At 46.3% G+C, this 27595-nt stretch overlaps 1 protein-coding gene across 2 annotated transcripts in view; it reads right to left on the reverse strand.

The window, feature by feature from the left end:
* Window positions 1-16943: 16943 nt before the first annotated feature.
* The window catches only part of ARL8B (ARF like GTPase 8B), a 338427-nt gene continuing 327775 nt past the window's right edge, over window positions 16944-27595 (reverse strand). For both annotated transcript variants that reach the window (XM_069643496.1, XM_069643497.1), the window contains exon 7: window positions 16944-19703. In XM_069643496.1, coding sequence (XP_069499597.1) covers window positions 19654-19703 — 50 coding nt within the window. In that variant the 3' untranslated portion in view covers window positions 16944-19653. The remainder of the gene's footprint in view (window positions 19704-27595) is intronic.

The raw sequence follows: 27595 nt of genomic DNA on the forward strand, positions 1-27595 counted from the left end.
CAACCTGTAGCAAAAACAACATGTCCTTTTACTCAGATTAGGAGGCAAAGAAGGCAAGTTCTGGGTCAAAAAGAAAGTGGAGGAAGTCATGCTCAGTGGTAGAAGTCACATCACATATTGTAATTGTCATTTATATAGTGCCCTTTACCATTGCTATAGTCTCAATGCGCTTGTGGGGGGAACGCCCTTGGGGACCGCAGTGCAGAGTATGGGAAATTCCCATATTATTTTCAAACACCTCAGCGAGCGTGCACCTTTTTACATGCACAGAGTATTTTAGTCATTTGAAGTGTGTGATTGTTTGGGTTCTCCATAGCTCTACATAGCTTCCAAATTGTCTTTTCAAAAGTATCCGCTTTTGTCAACTTTTTGCCAATAAGTGCCTGTTGTTGCTAGGTTGCCATACAGTGTAACCCTGGGTTTTGCTTTGCATGAGCACCTCCCAGTGTCCTTCACTTGTGTTCTCCCACCTACCTCCCCCAGCCTTCCTCTTCTCTTCTCTCTCTACCTACTCTATGGTGCTCTCTCTCTCTCATCTTTTCTAACTGTTTCTCTATCGACTATCCTCCTCTCCTCACTAAATCTGGTAGGAAGAAGTTTAAAAAGGACATCCTGGTCTCCACCCTAGGCTTCCCTATCGCTGATACCTATACCAGTGCTTCCTCCAGGCAAACCCTCATCAAGATTCTCTTTGTCATTCCCTCGCCAGATCTATGGACTCTACATATGGTCTCTGTGCTCTATCCTTTCTCTTCTTCTTCCATTAATGGTGGCACCCCGTGTGAGGCCCTCTTGGCCTCCTTTCAATCCTCTAAGGTCATTGTTAATGTTTGCTTAATGCCTCTTAATTAATACCTCCGTAAATCCTACGCAGGCCTACTCATCTTTAGAAAGCCTTGTCTGCAGGTTCTCTCCCTCTCCTGGCCATTCCTTTACTGTGGCCAACCTCTATCTGCCACTTGGTCAGATCTCCTCCTACCTCTATGAGTGGGCGGACATCTCCTCTTCCCTCCTGGTCTCGATCACTCAACTCCTCCTTTTTGGAGACTTTAAAATCCACCTGGATGCTTCCTGTCCTTCATCTGGACTCCCAGAAACTGTTTCTGTATCCCTAAATACCCCTACCTGATGTCTGCACTTACCCCTGCACTTGCCACCAGCTGGCCACACTTTATTTATTTATTTTCACTGTTTATCCTATGCAATATACCTCCCCCTCCCCCTTTTCATCCTCCACTTTTCCTCTTGCCTTTTATACTGCACTTGCGCGATCTCAAGGTCACCTGGCCTAGTAAGATCACAGTCTCTGTCTTCCCTCTGTTCCCCATCCCTTGCCTCGTCGCGCCTGGTTTGGTTTGTTTATTTGTAGAGCACACCAAGCCCTGAGGCATCTGGGCGCTCTGGCTTACATGTTCCATAATTACATACATTTATCATTACAGTTTACAAGTTTGCATACATGAATTATAATAACATAGGGCAGAACCAAAAAAAGGGTACCGTGGTGTAACCAGGATGAAGCTCATCTTACAAAAATTACATATTTACAGATAGTTATATATGAGGAACTGTGCTTGTCATGGTTGCAGTGCTAATCTAAAACAGTTTCAGGTGGCCGGTGTCACAAAGAACTACAGCATTCTTGCTCTTGCAGCCATAGATTTACATTCTTCCTGAACACGTAGTGAGAGGGTTCAGATCTTAGTGTTAAAGGGAGAGCGTTCCAGCTTTTGGCTGCTAATACTGGGAAGCTAATCCCTTCTGCTCTTTGTAGGTTGTACCTGGGGATATTGAAGCAATGTGTCTGAGCGGATTTAGTAGGACGGGTAGGCATGTTTCGAGAGAGGCTGTTAGTCAGATACTTGGGTGCCTAATTGTCTTGGCACTTGTGTGTAAGTGATAGGGTTTTGAGTGCAATTCTTTGCTTGATGGACAGCCAATTCAGATTGCGTCTCATTTCCGAGATGTGTTGAGACCTTGGGAGGTTCATTGCTGATCTGATGGCGTTATTTTGTATAGCTTGCATCTGGCTTTGGTTCTGTTGGATGGTTCCTTAACATAGCGCGTAACAAAAGTCAAGTTTTGACAAGACTAGGGCTCTGGCTATTGTGATATAGTTTGCAGTGGTAATGCATGGTCGGCAGGCAGGGATTAATTTACAGATATAGGAAGAAGGAGACAATTGCATTGGTTTGTCGTGTTAACCTGAGAGCAGAGTCAATGTAAACGCTGAGGGTTTTTACATCCTTGGACATTTTTATTATGTTCCCATCAATGTTGAAGGAGGTGAATTGTTTAATTTGTTGAGGTTAACTGGGGACCCTAGGAGGAGCAACTCTGTCTTATCGTCGTTAAGAGAGTCCGTGATTGGCCATCCAGGCTTGTATGATGATAGATGTAATGGAGTGCTTTGCTGTCAATTGTATAGTCTCCAGTGATGGGGGATAAGTATTTGGGTGTCATCAGCGTAGTTGGTGCAGGTGACACCCAAATAGTCAAAATCATCAAACAGAGGCTTTGTGAACACATTATATAATGTTGGGGACACGCAAGAACGTTGGGTGACTCCACATGTGACAGATGTTGGTTCTGCGGAGGCTGATGGTGAAAAGACCCTCATAGATCTGTTATTTAAGAACGACTGGATCCAAGCATTGGCTTTGTCAGAAATGTGTGCAGCAGACTTTAGATGGTTACATAGGACTTTATGATTTACTAGGTCGAACGCTGCCGACAGATCTAGTAGGAGAAGGGCGAGTTCGCTTTTGTCTTTTAGGGCTTGAATTTGGGTCTTGAGGTCAATTAGCGTGGTTTCAGTCCCGTGTCTGAACGCTGATTGAAGACCAAGAAGGTTATTTTTTTTCTAGATGATATTGTATCAGCAGATATGCTGCTTGATCCAATATTTTCAGTAGGAAAGGTACTTTGGTAATGGGTCTGTAGTTGGATGGATTATTTGGGTATAGAGTAGGCTTTTCTAGTAGCAGAAGTACCCAGGCATCCTTTAGGTTATTTGGTAGAATGCTAGATCTGAATGATGCATTGATAAGGTATGTGATAAAAGGGGCACGTTCCTCAGCTGCTTCTTTAATGATGGGAGCAGGGCCAATAGCTCCCTGGCATTTAGAGGGTTTTAATTTCATGAGGATGTCCTCAACCTCTTTAGTATAGAGGGGGCAGAAATTAAATTGATTGTGTGAATTCGAGTTTGGAATGTCAGGAGTCGGGGGAGTAAGTAAGTGTGGCGGTAGTAGTAGTGATGTTACGTTTTTTAGATTCTATTTTACATTGAAGCATTGAGATTTTATCTTGTAGTGCTTTCTGAATATTGGTGCACCAAGAGATATCTTTGGTGCAGGTGTCAGGTGGTGGGGCAGGTGATTCCAACGCTCTGAGAAAGTTGAAGAGTTCCTTGGTGCTAGATTTGGCTTTGGTGATGCGGTCATTGTAATTATCTTTTTTGGCCTGGATAAAAGCTTTATAGTTGAGGGATGCTAGTGAGAAGATATCCTTGTTGGCTAATGAAGGTAGGCTTTACCAGAGGGCTTCTGCATTTCTTTTAAGTTTTCGTAGGGATCTGAGGTGAGGGGTGAACCAAGAATTTAGATGTGCTCGCGGTTTGGATTTGCGCAATTTTAATGGTGCTAGGGTGTTAAGAGAATTAAGTAATGTGTGATTATAAAGGTTAACTATGGCAGTTGGGTCGGTGAGTGCCATTGAGGGATTGATGATTGGCTAGAGTAGAGGCAGTAGTTTCTCTGTCATTATATCACGTTTGTTTCTCGTATTCAAGGGAGGGGCAAGGTTTTGTTGGTTGGGCTGAATATTGTCCTTTAAGATGAGAGATCATGTGATGGTCTGACCAAGCCTACAGTGAATTGGCCATAATACTAATGTTGCAGTTGAGATCAGCGAGACAATCTAAGGTTCTGCTTTTGTTATGTGTTGGTTCAGTGATGTGGTGTAGGAATCCTAGTTCGGTGATTGTGTTGGCGAGGGCCAGTGCCATGGAATCTTTGGGGTCCTGAAAGCCTAGATTCAGATCACCCATAAGGATGACTTGTGAGCTTGTCTTGGTGTTGGATGATAGGAGATGTCATCTTCAAACATGGATGTGGGGGCGGGGGGTCTATAGATGAGATGGATGGTGATTGTGCGGGATGGGGCTGTAGGTAGTTTAATGGATAATAGTTCAGCTGAGGGCATGGCTTGGTTGGTAGCGATCCAAATTCCTAATGATGTTTTTGAGATGTAGGCGACACCACCGCCTTTGGTTAGGTTAGACTCTGTCCTGGCGGATGATGGACTATTTATCTGGGACAGCAAGAGAGAGAGAGAGAGAGAGAGAGTGAGGGTCCTGAGGCGGCATGAAGCCAGGTCTCTGTGAAAGCTAGGAAGTCGAGGTCATGTGTAGTTATGTAGTCCGCAATGGGCATGGGCTGACAGTGATCTGGCATTAATGAGAGCCCCTTTGAGTAAGGAGGGAAGGTTGTCCAATTTATGTTTCGATTGTGTGATACTGCGTTTAGGTGAGGGTACATTGTTCTTATGTAGTAGGCCTTAAGAGTGAGGCCCGGCTAGCGCCATCCGGTGACAAAGTTCCTTCTAAATACAAGTATTCGGCCTATCTACAGCTGATAGCATTGCCTAGCAATGTGTAAAGAAAGCGGATGCTGCCATTTTGGATTGCCAGTCTTGTGTGTTGCAGGCTGAGCGAGGGCTAGACAATGCAGTTCGTCGATGCAGGGTAGTGCGCAGATAGAAATGAAATAAATGTTGAAATCCAGCGGCTGTTGGGCTGCGCTTAGCCATAAAAAGTGGAAATTATGGACTCGAGGGTCACGCTTCATCCGAAGCTGACAGTGGAGCTGCATGGAGGGCTCCTGCCCTTCCGAGCCTGTTGCTGCTGCGGATTATAGAAAGTTGGCCCAGACAGGAATTGGCCTTATGTAGTAGGCATTAGGCGTAAAGCCTGGAAGCACTTGTGCATAGAAACATTATAAATATATAATATCAGAGGTTTAGAACATGTGTGTGCATATGGCCAAGATTAGGGATTGGTTGGGCTGGCTAGGCCCTGGTAAGCAACCCAAAAGATCAGGCACGTGGGTGGGTAATGAGGGAGGTCACGATTGTGTGCAAGTGCAAGAGACTCGTTATGTGTCCAGTTAACCGGAATGATGTCATGGGTTGTCGATGTATTCCAATGGCTGGGGTGTTGGGGCACGTCTGGGGGTGAGTAGGCTTAAATACATTAAGTTCCCAGCTAGACCGAATTTTGTTGTAGGTCGTAGCTACATTCTAACGTGCATGGATAGATCGCCGTGCCTGCAGCCAATGTCCACCTAAGTGGTGTATTTATACATACTTGAAGATCAGATGGGGCTTATCGTTGATGTCACTGTATCATTAGATCAACTGTGGGGACAAAAAGCCAGCTACCATTCATAGACTCTTTTAGGTACTAAGTGCAAGCAGGCTATAATGGGAACAAGGATATGGGATTCTGAGTGATTTAGACAGGCTACTCTGAGAGTCTACCCAGTTCTTAGAAGTGCTGTAGCAGCTATCTACTAACTGCGGGAGCAAGATACCAATGCTTATTTAGGCTCTATAGGTGCGATGAGGATTAACAGCGTAGATCTTGTGCGTTAAGGTGAGAGAACATTGCATGCTGTCTTACAAGTATCTTCGAAGTGCTAAGCATGTGTTAGTCTTAGATATTCAAGTGCAGTGCATGTTGTAACTTACACTGTTTGCTCCAGGTGCAACACATGTGTTGGCCTACATGTGCAGCCTTAAGTGCAGTGTCCTTCCCTATTTCTCAAAAACCATCCATATGCTTCATGTATATTGGATTCATGGGGTATGCAATACAATAAGTGAAATAAAAGGTACTTTGTATTCAGTGTAGGTCCTTACAACACACAACACATCGGAATCTTAATTGGGATGGTGTGCCAGTTAATGAATAAGCATGAAAAGTGTAGCTACGTAACATGACATTGAAAACCATCTAACAAATAATTACACAACTAGGGGAGCCTAGACATAAGTGGTTCAGTGATCAGACAAAATCTTTACACGCCTGGGATAATGCTGTCTTGCCGATAAAGCATCTAGAAGATCATATCAGAGAGAGGTTTCTATGCCACAGATGCCAACTTCAATGTGCTACAATAAGGCATTTACTACCTTAGATGTAAATGTAGCTACAACTGAGACAATACACCATCTATCCATAATAACGATTGACCAACAGACCTCAGAAAGTCTTTCAAAGTGACTGCCTGGCTAAACATTCTTTCAACGAGTATTACAGACTGGAATACAGATTACATGTTCCCATTCAAAACAGGGAGCTACATCTACACAAGCAAAAAGGCACGAGCTGACAGACACCACATACACACTTCTGAGTGTATTACGTAAACAATTGTTTGCACCATCGGTCTGGGCTACAGCTGTAACACATTTTACAATCCAGAGTCTTGCTTTTTTCACTACCTACAAAATCCACTATATTTTTATTCAAGCACTACCATCCTGGGGCACCCTGAATCGAGTGGAGCATCAGCAGATTAAGACATTGAGCTAAATCCCCTACATATAATTGTGTGTGATATAAGGGGATTCAAGCATTGGCACCCAACAAGTTAAATGCCAAAATATCACAAAACACACCACCCTTTGTGAACCGTCATCAAATCCTATGGCCTGTGCTGCGAGTGCGGTAAGAGTTCAGAAATTTGTCAGCAGGTCTCATCTGCTACCCAATAAGTCACACTTCGTCCAGTTCAGAGCTATGCGCTGTGGTGTGCCTGTGAGAATTGCTAGTCTGATCACTGAGTTTGGCACAACCCAAAAACCTCAAAATAACAATTACCAGCACAACTGAGGCATTTAAAGAATCAGCTGAAAAAGCAAGGTACATGACACAATCCATCCTGGAAGGCCCTTGGACCTGGACCTGATCAGATGGCGTGAGCACAATTCTAGAAAGCTCTACCTTGTCTGGAGTTGCTCAAGTTCTAGGAACGGCCACATCCTGTGTCACACACAGTCCTGAATACAGGGTCAGGCATTTTATAATTCAGCCAAGACTGGGTACTGGAATTTAAACTTTGTTTTATAAATTTGCAGCTGGAGTAATCCTGGTTCTCATCTTTCTCTTCAAGAGCTGAAAACAAAAGAAGGCTGGAGGATTACAATTTTCATTGGTGAACACAACTACAAGAAAATGCTGATAGTGTGTAAGCTACATTTGCAAAGCCACTTGCTGCTGTGTTCATATCAGCAAGCTACAGTAAGAACCAACTACTCTTTCCTGATCGTCAAAACAGTTCAGCAAAAACCAGCAATTGGTGATCCGAGTAAGAAAATGCTAGTAGCACAAAGGCTACTCATCCATTGCACCTACAAGATATCACCAGTTCCACCAGTGAACATCCTGCAAAACAACCGTGGGACTGCTTGTCACCGATTGCAGACCATGGGGTTGAACTGCATAGAAAACTCAGCTGGACAAGTTGGTGCACAGACTGCAGAAGACATCTACGTGTAAATGGCACCAGTCCATCATGCAGGAATGCAGCAAGTCGTCCTCGTCCTTTGTTTCCAGAGGTATGGATTTTAATCACCTTTCTACACAGCAGAATTAACCTGAAAATGATTTACTTTTTACCCGGATCAGCACCATCTTTGAGAAAGGGGGGCCCCAGGGGGAACGAGTGGCCGTGGGGGGTAGAGCGCCTCTAGGGGGTACTTAAGCTGTCAGGGAAGGTTCGGGAGACAGGCGACGGTTGGACTTTGAGATTGACTCAGTCCTGTTGCCTGCTCCCGAGCCTTCCCTGATTTGGGCCTGTGAGGGGGTTTGGATTTGTGAGGTGAGGAGTAGGGCAGAGTAGCTGTAGTGGTTTGTGGGGTAGGCAGTTTTAAAAAAAATAAAATAAAAAAAAGTTTGGCGAATTTTAGCGGAGGTACCGTAAATAAGGTACCTCCATTTCTTACCTGCTTAGCAGACAGGCACCGTTGGCTGTCTGCTTTAGGGAGCCGCTCTGTAGCCCAGTTGTTTGTTTAATTTCAAGCCTCGTTAGGTTTCTTCAGTGGAGCGGAACGTCTCTTTCTGCTACCAGGGGGAGGAGGTGGGTTCGGGTGGTGTGCTACGGTGCCAGGAACTCAGAGTTTACAAGCTTCTGTGGCTGGGGAGGGGTGAAAGGTGCCAGCGAGCGTATTGATTGAGAAGCGTCACGCTTCATTGGCATCAGGTTCGTTTGTGCTGTTAGTCTGCAGCACTGTTAATTAGCCCGTGTCTGGGGCCCGGGTGTTTTTGCGGCTATCTGCTTCTCAAATAGGAAAGGAAAAGGACAGAGGGGGCAGGGCAGTGGGCTTAAAGGGGCCGTGACATATTTGTGAGCCTTCCAGTGCGGTGTGGCTTACACGCCGCTAAGGGGCAGGGCGCCAAGGACGTTTTTCTAGGCCCATTAGTTGGGCTGCTGGGTTTTTGGCGTTTTCTTGGCCGGTGGCAATTGAGGAGCCAGGACAGGGGCTGTTAAGGGCTAGGGCAGTATTTAGGGGGGTAAAAAAATAAATACATTTTTTTTTAAAAAGAAGATTTTGGGAATTTATTTTGGTACCGCATATTACCAAGGGGGAGTTATTAGGAGTTAATTTTTGAAGATATTAGTTTGTCTATGTGGGTAGAGGTCCACGGGTAGTTTGTGGCTCAGGAGCTTAGTCTAGCTAGTTGTACAGTAGAGAGGCATAGTTCAGTGCACAGCAGGTTACTTGTGGCACAATGGTGGGTCAGGGAGCTAGTAAGAAGGGTTTAATGGATGCTAGGGCTCTGAGGGAGGCCCTGGAAATAATTAGTAGGCCATCTAGGGCCCAGTTGGAAGGGGCGGTGGGGGAGGTCACGGGAGAGGGGGAGGTAAGTGGTGGTAGGCCGCCGCGTAGAGCAGCGGCAGATGGGGCTCTCGCGGCAGTGGTGGCTTGCACCCCCGCGCTTGGGAGAGGGGAGGTTTGGGAATCCAGGGGCAGGAAGACGAGGAGGGAGAGAGACAGGAGGGCGTCCGGGGGAGAAATGATTTCGGGTGGGGAGCCAGTGAGGGAGGGAGTCAATGATAGCCGAGGGGAAGCTAGGAGTGCTCAAAAAGAGGTGGGTCAAGGGAACCACGGTGGGGGCGGTGATGGGGCACAGAAGGGGGTGGCAGGGCAAAGGGGAAAAGGGGGTAAATACCTGCAGAAGAGTGCAGGTGGGAGAAGGAGGGAGAGGTCCCCATCAATTGAGGAGGTTAGAGTGGGGTGCGGAACGGCCCCTCCGGGTAGGAGGAGTGAGGGCGCTGCGCAGCACCCGCTGTTCAGGTAGAGGGTTTTTAGAACGGCCCCTCGGTCAGCGCAAGGAGAGCCTAGAGGGTGCAGCACGGCCCCTAGCGAGGAGGATTCCACAGTGGAGGACAGCACACCTCGCCCGAGAGAAGAGGACCGGCAGGGGTTTCTGTGGCCCCGCTGAGAAGACGTCAAAGGAGTGGCGGGGCGGACGCCCTGGGCTCGCAGGAAGAAGATCAACTCAACTCGGCATGAGCTCGCATCCATAATGGTATTTAAGGGGTGATGAAGTTGGATTGGAGGATTATGTGGAGCAGTGGGAGGAAGAAGGTTATAGGGCTGTAAGGGAAAGGGGGGAGGAGAAGAAGTTTGAGGTGGGATCGGGAAAGACAGGTGCAGGGTGGTCGGGGGAACAATTGGCTGGGTGAGTCTGCTGATATGTTTTGTCCCCGCAGTAGGAGCCCTCTAAGAAAAGAGATGAGAAGCATCGGTGTGGACGCCAGACCACAGACGGGCTGTGTGGAAAGAGGTGAGCCGGAAAGGGAATGTTCATCTGCATGGCAGAGAGGGGACACGAGAAGGGGGACCGGAAGTGAAGGGTCTGGTCTGCAAGGGGTAAGGAAAGATGTTGGTGTACAGGCCATTGGAGCCTTGGCGGATGAGAAGGGCATTTGCTCAGTGGAGGTTCAAACGGACAAGGTGGTGGAGCCATTGGTGCTCGAGGTGCAAGTTGAAAAAGAAACAGAGGTTGAAGTGAAAGGCAAAGAGAAAAAACTGCCGTACATGGGTATCAACACCTTTGGGGCGCACTTGATGGCAGCGACCAGGGAGAAGATTCAGGCGGGAGAATTTGTAGATGTTTTTAAGTTGCTCCATAGGGAAGTGAGAGCAAAGGAGGGGTCTAAAGAAGAAGAGAGGGAACTGGCTTTGTGCCCAAGGGTCCCGGTGACTATTGAGAATTGGACGTCGGCATTTATCATTTATGCCAGTGTATATTGTGAAAAATTCCCAGAGCGATGCATGGCACTGTTTAAATATACGGACGTAATTAGGAAGGCTTTCACGAGTTTTGGGGGTTTTGCCCGGGAACGCTAGGATGAGGAATTCAGAGCAAGAATGGCGGAGGACAGTCGGGCTGTCTGGGGGGAGATAGACATGGATCTTTGGCTGCAATGGATGGCTCCAACGAGGCCTGCCCCGACATTGCACACAGCAAGTGGGCTGCCTGTGCCTTACCGGCCTTTTCTTGGTCGCCCCGCCCATGAGGGGGTGGGGGGAGGAGGCAGAGGACAGTCCCCAGCAGCATGTTGGGCGTTCAATAAAGAAGGCTGCACGAGGTGGATGTGCAAATTTAAACACGAGTGCAGCAGGTGTGCGGGTCGGCATCCGGTTAGAGATTGTTTTCAGGAAGGGGACAGTGGGTCAGGGTGAGGAGCGGGGCAAGGAGGTGAGGGGGGTGGGGGGGGAGGACCGCATGCCAGGTAAATTGGGGTGTTCTGGTAGGTCGGGCTTAGTTTATTGGAAAAGGAGGGGGGCGCACAAGGTTTGATGAGAGGTTTTGGGACCGATCCAAAGGGGGTATGAGAAGGGTGAGGAGGAAGACGCTTAGGTAGGGGAGGGCCGCAGGGGGGATGCAACTGTGGAAATTGTGAAGGAGTGGTGGCCGTCGTTTGGAGGGCATGGACGACGGTGGCGAAGCCCTCACGCTTGCTGCACGACAAGTTGAGTAAGCTTTAGGCTGCATGGAAAGAGGTGCGGGAGCGCCTCTGGTGCAGCAGGGGGAAGTGATGAGATGGGTCTGCATGGACGGGGTGCACTAGGGCCCCTGGTGCAGCTGGGGGAAAAAAATGGAGCAACGAAGTAAGGTGCTGGAAGAGGAATTTATATGGAATGGACTGCATGGACGGGGGCGCAGGTTGGCCCCTGGTGTAGCGGTGGAGAGGAGTAAGGCAGAAAAGGGGCCTGCATGGATGGGGGTGCACTAGGGCCCTTGGTGCAGGTGGGAAACAGGTGGTAATGGATGCAAGGAGCTTGAAGATTAGTTATATGGAATGGACTGCATGGATGGGGGGGTGCAGGTTTGGCCCCTGGTGCAGTGGCGAAGAGGAGTAATAAAGAAAAGGGCCTGCATGGACGGGTGTGCACGTGGGCCCCCGGTGCATGGTGGGCAACGCAGGGCCAGATTAGTAAGGTGAGGGAAGGTGGGGGGCAAGGGTGAGCAGGAGGGTAATAGGTTAGAGGAGAAAGGGGGTCTAAGTGGGATTAGGTGTATTGTTTAAAGGTTAGGTGAAAGGTGAGAAATATAGGGGGACAGGTAGGAGAGGACCGGGGGTGTTGCCAGAAAGGGATAAGGAGATGGCCAGGAAGGATAGGTTACCGAGGAAGGGGTTACTAGTGGTGTGGGAAAGGTTAGGAGGTTGGAACTCATTTCATTTAGGAGGGGTGCAGCATCTGAAGGTAGCAGGCTGGGCTATTCAGAGGAGTAGGTGAAAAGTTTGGGACGCTGGAAGTAAGGGAGATACAAAGGGTATGTCAGGGACCGGGGCAAACGGGATGTCTTTAAAGAATTTTTCAGTAGGTAGCAGGAGGTTGCGTTTATTAGGATGTTGTTGATTTGTAAGTGATTTTGTCATTTCTTTTTCAGATGCTGCTAGGAGGTCGGGTCAGATGTCAAAAATCTGATTTGTGGGACATTCTATGGTTAAGTGGGCGGGGAAAGAAGATGAGAAAAGGGTTGTTGGCAGGCAACCGGGTTGCAGCTATAAAGATGTTGTGGTTAGATGGTCCGGGTTTGGGGGCTGCGCTCGGATTAGTTGCTTCCTATGGTGGCTGGGTTGAGGGAATGCTATGGGCCTCCAGATGGGGTGATTATTTCATGGTAGGGAAAATGATCTGGTAAGGGATATGGGTGTGGCTCTTCTTAGGAAAATAAAAAGGGATTTTGTTATGGGTCCGAGAAGTGTGGCCTCAAGCATCCGTAGTGGGGACTAAGTGGTTGCCGTAGAGAGTTTGGAGGGGAGCGAGAAATGAGGGAGCGATAGAGCGGGCAAGGAAGGGGATAAACGGAGAGATGGTAGAATTTTGGCGGTGGCGGTACAGGTTTTGGACCATAAGGAGATAGTTTAGGAAGGATTCAGGAGATTTAGAGAGGATGGTGTACACTTGTCGATTGTTGGGTATAATCATTATCTGGCGGACTTGAGCTCTTGGCTGGGAGATTGGTTAAGGAGTTGGAGGTAAGGAGAACTGGTGGGGGGGTGGGGCAGAAAGAACACCTCGGTGGAGGGTTTTTCTGGTGCCGGGGGCATGGCCCCCTTTAGATGTGGGGGGGGAGGGAAGCACAATGGGGGAATGGCGCGGGAAAGGATGGGGTGGTGCTGTTTGCACAAGCGGGCCACCCCGGGGGAACAGGTATTGAGCCTGGAGTTCCATGGCCCCAGGGAGAACGCGGGACGCCTGGAGAAGGGGTAAGGAGACGGTAGGGTCCAAGGGATAGTTAGGGAGGAAGTGGTTTTATTTAATTATTTAATTGTTGGGGGAAAATGAAAATGTTTAATTATTTAATTGGTTGTTTAAAATGTTCTTTAGTCTGTAAGGCCATGGAGCCCGGTAAGCGTTTAATTGTAAGCTTTGGCCTGTCACATTTAAGCGACCTTTTCCACTTTTAAATGAGTCTGGGTTTTTGTGCAGTAAGCCAAAATGAGATCTCTTGGCTGTTTTGACTGTCCTAGGTGTGGCGTTCACTGGACACTCAGCAGAATGATCTAAACAAGAGACTGACGCAGTGGCCACATCACAAGTTCTACTCATCAACATCTTAACACCAGGTACTGTTTACTAAAGTTTCTTTGCAACTATAACAAAGAAAAGACACTCCTGCAGGGAAGCCCTAGAGAGACTGCTGCATGTTTTCTTGCCTGACAGAAAATCTCAGAATCGACTGCATAGCAGTTGTAGGTTTCATATTTTTCATTCGCTACTCTCAATTTTCACAAGTTTTCGTTCATTTTGTGACTTTGTTAGAGTGTTACTATTACAGCTATAAACTCTAAGTCAGCCTGTTAAGTTTGACAGAGATACATTTCACAAATGTGCATTCCATCTATTGACTTTGCTAGATAGCTTTTATCAAGCACAATTGGCAACATACAGAACATTACTAAAACTTATGCATTATGGGGTTAATATGTTAGCTGGAGACCAGAAAAGTGTGTGTATTTCAGAAATGACTTTGTTTCTATGATGAAAGCACAAGATTGTCTAAGCAACAAGTCTATCTGGCTTGTCCACTTTGCTACATTGCTTTAATGAGAATGTGGTATCAGTATTGTTATTAAAACATAGCAGCAGAAGAGCACAAATAATTCAAACACACATGCAAAACTTTTATTGAACAGGAACATTTTTTGCAAGGATTTAATTGTAAACACTATAGCAGAAAATGTTATAAAGCACTGAAGTCTTATCAATTGGCCATGGCCAATCTTGTCAAACATGGCAGTTCTTATGTAAGGGACAGAAAATGAGACGGGTTACTGATTATAAGAATATCCATTTTCAATTAGAATGTTTTTACCTAACAAGGAAACGGAGGTGAGAATTGGACTTCAAGGAAATTCCCATGATTTCACCGAAGGCTACGCCACTGAGGACCACCAAGGGGCAAGAGCCTGGGGGACTACTGGACAAAAGAGTTTGGGTAACGAGGCAAACAGACCATGTCAATTTATTCAAATGCTGGTTTATAATGCTTACTTCAATAATTTGGAGGCAGAGCAAAATGACAAACCAAATCTGCCTTGGATCCAAGCAGCAAACAGCTTTCAGGTGCCTGCACACTGAGACAGTGAGCTGCTCCCGGACTACAAATGGCACTTTGACAATTATTCCAAATTCATTTTCTTTCTGATTGTGGCCATTTTTTCAACATACATTTTTATTTTCCATTGGAGAACCATTAAGAGACAGCATGATTTATTTTTGTTAAGTTTGCCATTCAACATTTCATTCGCTATTGAAACAGAGTTGGGTATGGTACGAGCTTTGGAACAGCGTTCATATATAACCTGTGTTGTCCCTTGTACTTCTTTGGCTAGGTAAAGAGACACCAAAGTACAGTGGACGGGCGAGAGGAATGCTTTGAAGGGCGATTTAAACTGTTTTACCTGTATACTATTTTCATCCATGTCTAGATCGCTTTTGGCTGTTCTTATTTAACTACCTAACTGCCCATATAAGCCATGGCCATTTGGACAGAGATTTTAACCCTTTCCACCTAATGGGATGTCCAAAAGGTTGGTCTGCATAACCTCACCTGTCCCCTGGCTTACCAATCCAAAGCATCACAAATGTCAGTATGCCTTTTTTAGTTTTGCTGGGGCACAATGGCTACATAAACATTGGTGATTGGTAGTTTTTGCTGCATATAACATTTTTTCAAAATCACAACGGACTTCATTGCAGTCATTTCAGTACATGTTACCGCACTTTGTGAATTTTTTGGGGTTAAACTTGGAAAAAAGCTAACAACCATCCCCTTTCACCTTCCCTCCCCCAGGGGTAGCTATCTGGTAATTTCTCTAGTACAGTGTCTCAGCACACAGATGAGGGCGGTCTTTATATCATATAAAAGTCGACTGTTATGGCAATGCACAAGACTGGGGTCCAGAGGGGGTATGCCTAAGTGGCCCCCTCTGTATGTTGGGCATAGTAGCCGGTGGTGTCAGCTGCAGCCCTCCCTCTTAGGTAGTCCAGTCTACTCGGGCCCTATATTTACCCAGGAAGGGGGCCCATTCCATCTCTCTGGATGGATTACTCTCGTGGAGTGAAGCAGTCAGGTTTTCCATATCGTAAATGTGTCATATCGAAACCCATTGCTGTTCTGTTGGCAATGTCGGCTGTTTCCAGCATAGTACGGCTCATGCACAGGCCACCAGCAGTAGGAAATGCGCCATGTGAGGGAGCTGCCGCCAGTCATCACAAGTTGTTTCTACACCATAAAAGTACCAAGAGTGGGTTAGGCCTCCTTTCAATCCCATCTAGGGCCTTTATCCAACCAAAGACCTACCTCCAATAGATCTGCACCTTCAGGCAGGCCCACCACATATGCTAGTAGTCAGCGTTTTGCCCACATTCCTTCAAGCATCTTGGGTTGACCCCTGGGAACATCTTAGAAAGGCAGACGGGGTCCCGCCGTCACCTGGGGCGGGGGAATAAGCATTTATCCATAGACTCAGCCAGAAGGTGGTCCCACGACAATATTGCTGTCTATAGGTAAGCCTGTCAGGTGCTCAGGGGGTAGTAGGTTGTTGTGCACTACACATTTTCTCCATAACTTTACTTCAGTTCAGTTCAGTTCAGGCACATCAATATTCTCTGCCGCCAAACATGCCACAGCTGTCAGTGGGCATTTAGACTGCCGTTGGTGTGGAGGTTATGCTCTGGCATGCAGAGTCGCTTGCAAATCATAACACGAGTACACTGGCTTTGCCCATAAGCATGGTATTTGTTTCATTTTCCATCACGGGGAAGGGTAGGTGCCAGCTCATTCCTGCCCCCCCCTCCCCAACCAGAGAAGTAGTTTACTTAGTCACCCTTTTTACAACGTGGCTCACATGAAATCTGCACGCTGGGCTAAGATTACAAAGGATACACTTTTTATTTCTTCTTCATTCTTTAATATACCTTCTTCATGAATATATGTAGCAACACCCACCAGTCCGATCCTCTGATCAGCCAGCTGGCTAGCGATCCAAGGTCCAAACATGGAACATCCACATACATCATTCATGCACGATTTCATCCAGCTGAACATTCATGATCACGCATCTCTCACTCGCCCGCTCCTGCACCTCAAGTCAGAATACAATGGGATTACACAGACCTAGTAGACAGTCGTCTAGACCATGTTCCATTTGCAGCTCTCTCATATCACTCTGGTGAGGTATGTTCTCTTTAGTAAAGATGTTTGTATTGGGAGTTTCAAAGTCGAAGCTTGGCCCATGGTTGAGGCAGAACTTCAAGCTAAACAGGAGAAATTAAAAGTGAAAAGGAGCCTCAACTGGCCTCCTTCCAATGCAATTTGGGACATGTTTAATTATTTGTATAGATATAGACAAACTAGTCTAGTGGACGGAAAGTTTATTTTTATAAACTCTCTACACAGGCTTGATTCTTTAAACAAGTTTTCACTTCAACTCTCCTTTGATCCATAGTTGCCATTTCATTTTTTTCTGCACGGATGGAGAAGAAAAAAAAAAATTCTATGACGAGCTCACACCCAAACCCCACTAAAAAAAATCTTTAGTCATGTTAGATTAACAGGTTCCCTTTTTGTTTGCTCTTTAATGAACAAAAATGAAAGGAGAGCTATATCCGTTGTCAATTGTGGGTTAAACCAACCACAAATACATTTTGTTTCTCATTCCGACAAATCCAAATACTTTACATTTTTCGCAACTATCAATACTTCCAAATGTGCAAATGCTGATTGCCTTAGTACCTGTCTGCACTCTGCTTACAAACCCACATTAGTTTGCACACTTGCCGTGCAGATGTCGCAAGAGTAAAACTATTAAATGACAAAAGAAAGCTTAATTTCTCATATACAGTAGTAATACGGTTTTACAAACTCAAGATTTATTGTTAAAAGCCAATAAGTGCATAAACAGACAAAAGGCAAGTAGCTAAATAAAACAAATCTTATTTACAAAGTTCTGTGAATATTATATTTTATACATGCAGCGTTTAATGCATAGGAAGACATGGTCAATAATAGTAGCAATAAATGGTCAGAAGCTGGAACACAATCATTGCACACACTTCAGTACCAAATATTGGCTGGATTGGGACCCAGCAGCCTCTCCCACCAGCCCAAACATGAAGACTGACACACAAACCTAGGTTCCGTTTCCATCGGAGGCACAAGAAAGTCCATTAATATGAAAAGAAGAACAAAGGGAGCCCAGAGGGTATAGGCTGGTCCTTTAGAGCAGCAACTTTGGCCAAAATACAAAACCCATCATTTGAGTTTTCAGCACAATTAGGGACATGATTTTAAAAGAATGGTGAACCAATGGCATCTGACACTAGGCCCAACTCTAATGAGGTTCAAAAGTGAGACAAGGTGGTCAGGCCCTGCAGCATGTGACATCCAGTTCTTCATTTACAGGGCAGCAAGGAGAATGAGGTCACCCAAAGGGGGCTTCACCTGCAGTGTCTGTTAGATTCAATCACACCCTGCAGTGGACAGGAAAGCTATGGGGTGTTCCGGAGACCCTGCTCCAATGCCCAAACTTGGAGAAACAAAGGTGAGCTAACAAAGAGGGCATTTTATGCAGCACCAGCTTCGGAGAACCATAGGTCAGACAAAGGGTGCATTATTCTAGGGCATCTGGTCATAAGCCTGAACTAAACCCCAGAGAAAACTGGAAACGTGACAAGTGTCATATTATGGAGATTCTGCCCTCAAGTCTCAGAGAAACTGGACAGCTAGTTAAAGGGGCATGTTCAGTAGAATAAACTGAAATCCCCAACTCTACTCTTGGCTACACCAAACACCAGACACCAGACAAAATGGACATCATTCCGAGGGCATTTGAGCCTAAACTACAAGCACGATCAGTTGGAAGACAGCACAGACATTGTATGAAGCAAGCACTTCTAACACCTCAGACCTACTAGTTGTAGAAACGTAGGACGTATTATCTTTCCAAAGACTCCATGTCAAACAAGAAAATGCACTTTTGGTGCATTTATTGCTCTATCAAAACGGAATGAACACAAATCACTGTGTACTCAATTTCCCCCACATACTATTACTTGGATTCTCTGGTGAAGGCCACTTTCAGGCTCATGTCATTTCATACAATGGGAAGCTTTGGAATTTCCATAAATGAACACCAAATAATAGGGTCCTTTACTGAACTTGACAAACTGTGGAGGTCCCAGTAGGGGGCAGCAAGCATGAATACAATCTTTTCTCTGTTCTGATAAAATTACAAGTAAAGCTGCTATCCAGATAAGTGATGTGCTAGATGGGCAAAAATAGATGAATGGCTCTGCTGTGAGTAGGTTTGTTTTACGTATTTATCACAATGTTTCTATAGTAGATTCCATCGCACTGGCGGATCTTGTCGGAACCTTCACACTTCACTGCTGTCAACATGATCATGAGGGCCGCAGGACAAGACACGCACAAACCGCTATGTGCCTGCAGCCGGCACAAGCACTTTACAGGAACAAAAAACCTGACAGCATGCCGGTAGCCTAGCAATATCTTTTGATAGCTGGCTGCTGTCTAGATCCAGTAAACAAATCACGTTTTTGCCAGTAACAACAGAGTTAATTACTTCATTTTATCGTAAAAAGCAGTAACCAATAGTTAAGTTTTCATATATCGTTGTTTTAGCTATTGGCTAGTTGCCACTTGCTAATTATATATAGATTCGTTCTTTTTTTAAGAGAAACACAGTGACAATCCTCACATTTGTCTGGAGGTTTCATTCTCCCCGTCATCATTTCTCTAAATTTCAAACAAGATCCATTAATCCCATCGAGTGATCAAATAGTAGCCACGCCGCCACAGGCCAATGAACTTTGTACAAAAAGCTGCCACAGTTTCAGCCTGATAAACATTTAGTGATAAGCTACTAAAGGATCTGCCATGTTACACCGCTAAAAACAAAAATAATCCTTGAAAATGAGCACATCTGCCCTAATCCTCCTCAAGAGGCCATACTAACTGGCAATAAGTTCTACAAAAAACATTGCACTGGGCAGACACGAGTGACTTGTACAAGATCCAGGGTAAAAAGTGTAAATCACCCAAAGGACAAAAGAAATACCCAAGCCCTGCCCCCCCCCCCCCCCCCCAACCCCCTAATCTCCTCCTAAACACTCGTGTCCATAGCTCTGGGGGTTACTGCAGCCAATTTTTATGGGTAGTGTTGATGTTTCAGGGGGTTAGTGGATATCCTTATTGGTGCCCAGCAGAAATGTACAAGGCAGTTTCTGGGCATAAGGAAAGAAAGTGGGCGTTTGTATATTTGTGTGAGTGTGTGTGTGAGAGAGAGAGAGAGAGAGAGAGAGAGAGAGAGAGAGAGAGAGAGTGTGTGTGTGTGTGTGTGTATGTGTGTGTGTGTGTGTGTGTGTGTGTGTGTGTGTGTGTGTGTGCGTGTGAGTTCGTGAGTGAGTGTGTGTGTGTGTGTGTGTATGTGAGTGTGCATGTGCGAGTGTGTGTGATCTGGGGAAGTACATTCTCAGAGCTGAAGTGAATGCCTCTGGCCGTCCCGGCCCTTTAGATTGGGGCGCACTCCATGATGGGCTTCAGGTCCGTCGGGATTTTGAATGCTGAATCAACCATTGCAGTGTGATATCTGAGGAGGGGAAAAAAAAAAACAAAGGCCGTTAAAAGGGCATACTGCTGCAGAAGGACTAAGGCCAGTAAAACAAGGGCCCTCCAGAAAGAAGCTAGGGAACAAATGTCAGCAATAGAAAAGTAAAACAGTTCCATACTCCCAACAGAGTATACAACGGAAGACATTTCCGCCTTGAAAAAAGAGGACAATCTAACAATAACAGACTAATTTGTTTGTTTATTTATTTATATGGCGCACCGGACCATAAGGTATGAGGGCGAAAGCATTACAAGAATATTCTCAACTTAGTTACAATACTGTACATTATTTACATTATTATACATAGTGGGTAGATGCAGTTACAATGAGTAGAAACAGTTACAAGGATACAGAGTAACATTGCGACATAGTTACAAGTTGAACAAATGTGTAGTGGTTGCAGGGTGTCATTATTGGCTGTCATTATTGGTCTTTGTTCTTAAGCCACTGGAGGTAGTTACGCCTAAATTGGTGGTAGGTTTGAGGTGCTCTGACGGAGGGTGGTAGTGAGTTCCAATGTTGGTCTGCTTTTACCTGGAAGCTGTTGCCGCCCATTTTCATGCGCTTGAATCTGGGAACAGCGAGCAGGTTAGCATTGCTATTTCTGGTGAGTCTGTTGGGCATGTATCTAGTTAATCTGTCTGAGAGATAACGGGGAGCTGCGATGTTAAGGCATTTGTGGGTGAGGGATGCTACCTTAAGCAGAATTTTGTCCGTGGTAGTGAGCCAGTTGTGGGTTCTCCTAGTATTTGAGATGTGTTCTCTTTTAGGGAAGTTAAGCGCTGCTCTGAGGGCATTGTTCTGTAGGATCTGGATTTTATTGGTAATCTGTTTGTTGGCGCCTACATAGAGGGAGTTACAATAGTCCAGTTTAGATAGTATGAGAGCTCTGGCTAGAGTAATGCAACTTTGGCTGGAGAGGAAGGGTTTGGCAGAGCGTATAAGCCTGCATGTGTAGGCTGTAGTGGATGCCATGGAGCTGACCTTTTTATGGAAGGAGAGGGTGGAATCGAGATAGATGCCAAGGGTTTTCACTTCCTTAGCTACCTTTATAGGGTTGCCGTCAATGGTGAAGCTGGAGTAGTTGAGGTCCAGTTTGTTTAGGTTCGTGGATGATCCCAGGATGATGAGTTCAGCCTTATCATTCAGGCATAGACTATGGGAGGCCATCCATGCCTGGATGATGAGGTACACCTTGTTCACCAGGGCCAAATCCGTGTTGTAGTCTCCCTTCAACGGGATGAGGATTTGGGTATCATCAGCATAGTTAGTGTAAGTGATACCCAAACCGTTGAGATCATCAAACAGGGGCTTAGTGAACACGTTGTACAGTGTGGGGGAAACACATGATCCCTGTGGGACCCCGCATGTGATGGGAATGGGGCCAGCGGAGGCCGTGGTGGAGAAGACGCGCATGGATCTGTTGCTTAGGAATGATGTGATCCAGTTTATAGCTTCTTGGGAAAAGTGGGCTGCTGAGACTAAGTGGCTACATAGGAATTTATGATCAACAACATCAAAGGCTGCCGAGAGGTCTAAGAGGAGCAATAAGGCAGTTTTCCCATTATCTCTCAGAGTGTCAATTTGGGCCTTGGGGTCGATGAGTACGGTTTCTGTGCCGTGTTGGGGTCTAAAACCTGATTACCGGACTCATAGGAGGTGGTTTTGTTCAAGGAATTTTTTAATTTGAAGGTAGGCTGTCTTGTCGAGGATTTTTAGTAGGAAAGGGACGGTGGTGATGGGTCTGTAGTTAGTGGGTACGGCTGGGTCGAGTGTGTTTTTTTTTAGTAGGGGGAGGACCCAGGATTCTTTGAGGTTGTTGGGGATGGTTCTAGAAGAGAAGGAGGCGTTGATGAGTTTGGTGATAAATGGAGATAGGTCCCTGGCCGCGTCTTTCATGATTTGAGGTGGGCATAGGTCGCCTTGGCAGTTAGAAGGCTTGAGGCCGAGTATGATTTTTTCCACTTCTAGCGTGGTGACTTTGGAGAAGCTGAAGCGAGTGGGGGGTTTGGGGGGAGGGTGTTGAGGGATGGTGTGAGTGGGGGTGTTAGGTTTGGCCTTGGATAGGGTCTCTTTCTTGTTAATTTTCATTTGGAGGCCTGCGACTTTATTGGAAAGGGCATTTTGGATGCTGGAGCACCATTGTTTGTCTTTCTTGCAGGAGTCTGGGAGCGGGATGGGAGTCTCCAGCTCTTTAAGGATGGTGAACAATTCTTTAGTGCTGGATTTGGCATGCAGTATTCTCAGATTGGAGGATTCTTGTTTGGCGAGGAGGATTTCTTTTTTGTAGGTGGAGACTATTTTGTTGAGGATCAGCTTGTTGCTGTCAGTGGGATTTTGTCTCCAAATGTGTTCCTTTTTCATTTCTCTAGTCTGAGGGATTTTAGGTGGGCAGTGAACCAAGTATTCAGGTGTTTTATTGGCTTGGGTTTTCTCAGCTTTAGTGGTGAGATGGCATCTAGGGCTAGGCGCATGCTGTTGTTGTAACTTTCAACTAGATGGTGGGGGTTGGAGTTAGCCGCGAGTTGGTTCTGTGTAGGCAGAATGAGAGGGATGAGTTTTTCAGCAGTTATGTTTTTCTTGCTTCTAGTTGGGATGGCTGAGGCTAGGGAGATGTTGGCGATAGGGCTGGCCGCTTTGAGTGTGAAGGAGAGGAGGTGGTGGTCAGACCAGGATTGCGGGGTGATGGCAGTGATGGAGATCGCGCAGTTGTGGTCCAGTCAAGCGTTCTCCCTTTGTTATGAGTGGGGGTTGACACTCTTTGGGTGAAGCCTAGTTCTGATAGTGAGTAATTAATGGCTGACGCTTGGGTGTCTTAAGGGTCATTGTAGCCAAGGTAAAAGTCTCCTAAGAGGAGGCATTGAGAGGTACTTTTTAGGTTGTTACAGAGGATGGAGTTAAGGTCTTCCTCAAAGAAGCCTAGAGGTCCTGGGGGTCTGTATAGTAGGTGGATGGTGATGGTTTGGGAGTTGGTGGTGGGGAGTTTGGCTGTGAGCAATTCACAGGATGAGTAGTGATCAGTATTGTCAGATTTAAGGTTGAGGTGGGTTTTGGCAATTATAGCGAGGCCACCGCCTCTAGAATCAATTCCGTCTGTTCGGAGGATGGAGAAATTCTCAGGGATGGCTAGCGCAAGGGCTGGGCCAGCTGCTGCATGAAGCCAGGTCTCAGATGGCTAAGAGGTCTAGTTCTTTCATTAGGATGAGGTCTGCTATGTCTGTCGCGTGGGCTACTATAGATCTCGCATTGATTAAAGCCCCTCTTATGGGAGTAGTGGGATGTTTACTCGTGGTAGGTGTAGAGGTTGATGATCGAGGCTTGTGTTTGTTAGTATTATTAGTTTGGGTAGGCTTAGGTAAGTTTGTACTTTTGTTGGACGGGATGGTCAGGATGCAAGGCTGGGGCCAAGTCGGTGGTTTGGTATGGGTGGCATCCCTAGCTCTGGGCTCGTATATTTTGGGGAGCCTGGCGCGTAGTTTGGAGTTTCTAGCAGAGAGGTTGCACGGTGTAGAGAGGTGCATGGTGAGTGGCGGGGTGGTAACCATGCTGGTCAGGCCTGGTAAGTGGGGGCTGAGGAGACTAGTTGCGTTGATAAGGTGGATGATGTGGATGATGACTCAGCAGTGCTGAGTATATACCTGGTAGGTACATGTTAGTGGGAGGAGGTGCGAGCAGTGGGCATGTGTTTGATATCAGCTGGTTCCTGAGTTCTTAAGGTTAGCCTTACCTAGGATCAGAATCAGATAGGCAGCTAAGGCACGTTAGGTTGCAGTGATTGAATGGGCCAGGGATACACCTAGATTCAAAGTCAAGTGGACAGCTAAAACACCAATAGTAATGAATAATAATGAAATAATAATGAAGACATTTCAGAGAGCAAGAAAAAACATAATAACCAGGCAGTATGCATATCCTGACTGAAGTTGGAGTACTTCCCATGTGGGACTGCCTGTACAATTAAAACATAACCTGTACGAAAGAGCCCTCTGAAGTGGCTGTGACCTGCACTCTGAAGCAAAATTCAAACGTTTTGGCCTCTTTACTGTGCTTAATGGAACAGAGGGCAGGTAGAGAGGGGAGATGGGTGGAGGAGAATGAATTACATTTGAAGATTAGCGTCATATATACACACCCAACAAAACGGGCACCGGCAAATGTAATAGTTTGCATATTTTTAATGTGAAGCCATTATCAGAGTTAATATGCACACACTGGTAACATGTGCATACACAACAATTCTACCTTTCATCATGTGCTGCGGGATTACCATCAAAGGCCAAGGTTCTCACATACATGTGCAGGTATTGATATCACATGCCACAGAAACTTGAAACACAGAGGTAACGAAATCCTATTGAGAGTCTTAATCTGTTTGCTGACATTTACCAGGCACTGTCAGAGTAGAACACGTTACTTCTCTCTCAGTAATGTTCTTTCTGATATATGTTGCACCCACAGATTCCTCCTGTATGAAATCCTATTCATATCGCAGCTGTTCTTCAGAATTGTTTCCACCATCAGCTCTGTCTCACACCTCTATGTACCCTGTGCCGGAAATGACGTCAGGGCCAGTATATAGTGAGGTGCTGAGCCCTGTGATGTCGCGCGCTGAGGTACCGCAGAACCATTGGTGTACTGGCTATCCTCCATGAGGGGCAGGTAGGGAGGGCGATGAGGAATCTTTTGGGAGGAATATTCTTCAGAAAGAACATTACTGAGGTGAGTAATTTGTTCTTCTAATGTATTCCTTCCTGCCACAGATTCCAAATTTATGACAGACTTCCAAACCAGCCAAGAGATCTGGAGGAGGAAGGAGAGGAAGGACACCACCTAGACTAAACCAGACATCCTAGCCGTAAACGGAATCCAAGCAGTAATGTTCAGTAAATATGTGTAGAGACGCCCACATTGCTGCCTGGCAGCTGTCCAGGAGAGGGACTCCTCTCTGCAGGGCAGCCAGTCCTCTGGTACAATGCGCACTGAGACCCACAGACATATCCTTCAAACCAGATCATATTCTGAGATGCGACAAATGGTCCACAAGTCTTTTTGGTCACAGCACGAACCCTAGCATAACAAATGAAAAGCAGGTTATCTTTCCTGGCCTCTCATCTGAGAGGCGTAGTAGTGGAGAGCCCGCATTGAGACAGGCGATGGAGTCGTTCCTCTGCCTCGGAAGGATGAGGCAGAGGACAAAACGCAGGAAGATGGCTCTTCAGAGAGATGAAAATCCAAAGCCACTATTGGAATAAAAAAGTTCTCAATCTCAACGTCCCCTCCTCTTTGGAGAAAACGAAATAGGGAGGTTTAACAGATAATGCCTGGAGCTCACTCACCTGTCTTGCGGAAGTGATGGCAACCAAGAACATCAACTGGAGAGTCAGCAACCTAATAGAACAGGAATCGAGAAGCTCAAAGGAAGCTCAGATAAGGAATCTCAAAAAACAAATTTAAATCCCATGCAGTAACCACAAACTGTCATGGAGGAAACTGGTTCTACAAACCCTGCTTGAACTGCATAACAGTTGGGATTGTGAAGAATGAGCCTTGTTCCGGGGACCTCTTAAAAAACCAAAATAAAGGTGATGCGTCCCTTAACAGTGCCAATCGGCAGTCCCCGCTTATGACAAGGACAGCAAAAAATCCCAAACTGGGGATAACAGACAGGATAAGGGGTTCAAATACCTCCCCCAGCACAAAGCCAACAATGTACGCCACCTGCAGACATAAATAGGCTCTGTTGTGGGTCTCCTAGGTGAGAGTAGCACATTAAGGATGTCATCAGACACGTCCCACTCCTTGTATGTCTGCTTTTCAGCAGCCAAGTATGAAGGTTTGGATGGAGAACTTGCCCCTATGATTAAGAGAGCGAGTCGACTCTCCTCAGAAGGTGCCAAGGAGGCCAGATGGCTATGTCTAGCAATTTTTTGACCACATGGACAACATATTGCAATGCATTACATTTATTCATATGTATTCTTGAGGGACCATCCCTTATCTTGTCCTATGTCCCTATTGCTTCTCTGTCTTAACTAGTTATCTGTAGAGTACTGAATGTCCGTTACCACAGCAAAACTTATTTCGAACGGATGTTTGAAAAGATGTTATGTTGATGCACTGCATTTTGGCCTATAATTCACAGGTAAACCCCATCCCAAGTAGTTTTCCCTGGTTATTTCATGTAGTCCGGACAGAAATAGCTGTTTCTTGTAACAATTCTCAATCTTCTAACCCCACACTCATTAAGACAATCTAAAAATCAAATAAAACATCACAGGTATTAGGGCCAGTGTTTCTATTTCTTCTAATTTATTATGCCTCTAACAGCTAAGGGGCCTATACCACCGACCTTGTTCAGTAGACAAAACAGGGACAGACTACTTATTGGTGGGCTGCTTTCTCAAACAGCTCTTTCTCTGAACAGAGAGAACGAGCTGTTCGAGAAAGCTGCTTATTCTGTGGGACCGGTTCTTGGTGTCCTGCGGTGTTACGCGATCCGGAGCACTGTAGGACACCAAGAATCAGCCACACGAAATAAGCAGCAAACAATAAGGACTCACTGCAATCGCCCATAGGAATTAAGAGGGCACTGCCGCACAAGCCTAGAGAAATCGGGTGTCATTGCGTCTGTCTCTTTTGGAACTCTATTCTTTTGTATTTTATCTGTCCTATGGAGTCTATTACAGCACACCGCTCCTTAGAGGCAGTTTTACTGGGTACCCTTCGATTCCTCCTTTGAGATTCTTTTTCTACATCCTAGAGTAACTACAGTTCTTAAGGAACAAGTTACTTACCTGTAACTATTCTCCAGCATGGGTCTGGCATGGATTCACATGCTCATGAATATTCCCCGGAAATCCTTGGTAAAAGAAAAAACGGTTTCACTTACAAACTATTTCTCCACTAAATCAAATGCTGTCCTCTGGGTCATACTGCCCCCAGCCAATGACAGTCCTCTCCCCAAGCCCCTCCTCTGGCAGCCTTATTCAGATTTGGTAAGCACGACCAAGAAGAACCGCAGAGGGGTAGTAGGGAGGGTTTGCATATGAATCCATGCCAGACACATGCTGGAGAACAATAGTGATGAAGATGCGGTCCACTTGGTCCTGCCGAAGTTCTCACTCGTGGCAGGAGCGCAACTCCCTGCTGAGAAAGTCGGCAAAGGTGTTCTTGACTCCCGCCAGGTGAAAGGGAACGAGGAACATCTCTTGCCAGACGGCCCAGTGCCACAAGTCCTGCGCCTCTTTGGAGAGCTCACAGGATCGGGTGCCCCTATGCTTCCTGATGTAGAACATTGTGGTGGTGTTGTTCGTGAAGATCCTCACCACCTTACCCTTCAGAGACGGAAGGAATGATTTGAGGGCCAAGAACAATGCCCGTAGTTCCAGGATATTGATGTGGAGATGCTTCTCCTCTGGCAGCCACAGGCCTCTGGCGTGCAGACAGCCGGTGTGCGCTCCCCAGCCTTCCAGAGGAGCGTCCGTGGTGACAGTTTCCTTGTATGCAGTGTTTTGAAACCCTGTGCCCCGGGTGATGTTGGAGTGAACCCCCCCCCCGCCCCCCAACACCTTATCATCCTCACTGTTGAGCGGGACCTTGTCCTCAAAACTTCCCAGACACCTGTATCCAGCGAGTGTCCAGGAACTCCTGAAGTGGTCGCATCCGTAACCTGCAGAGCTGGATAAGGTAGATGTAAGATGACATGCCGAGCAGCGACTTGATGGTCCTCACCGTGGAGGTCTTCATTGACAACAGTCGTTGCACTTTCCCCAGCATGGTCGCAACGCTCTCCTCCGAGAGCGACGCTAGGTAGGGGACCGTGTTGAGCCTGGCGCCTAAGAACAGAGCGTCCTGCGATGGTGTCAAGCAAG

Source organism: Ambystoma mexicanum, chromosome 2p, assembly GCF_040938575.1.
Source record: "Ambystoma mexicanum isolate Mex_15411 chromosome 2p, UKY_AmexF1_1, whole genome shotgun sequence".
NCBI classification, from domain to species: domain Eukaryota; kingdom Metazoa; phylum Chordata; class Amphibia; order Caudata; family Ambystomatidae; genus Ambystoma; species Ambystoma mexicanum.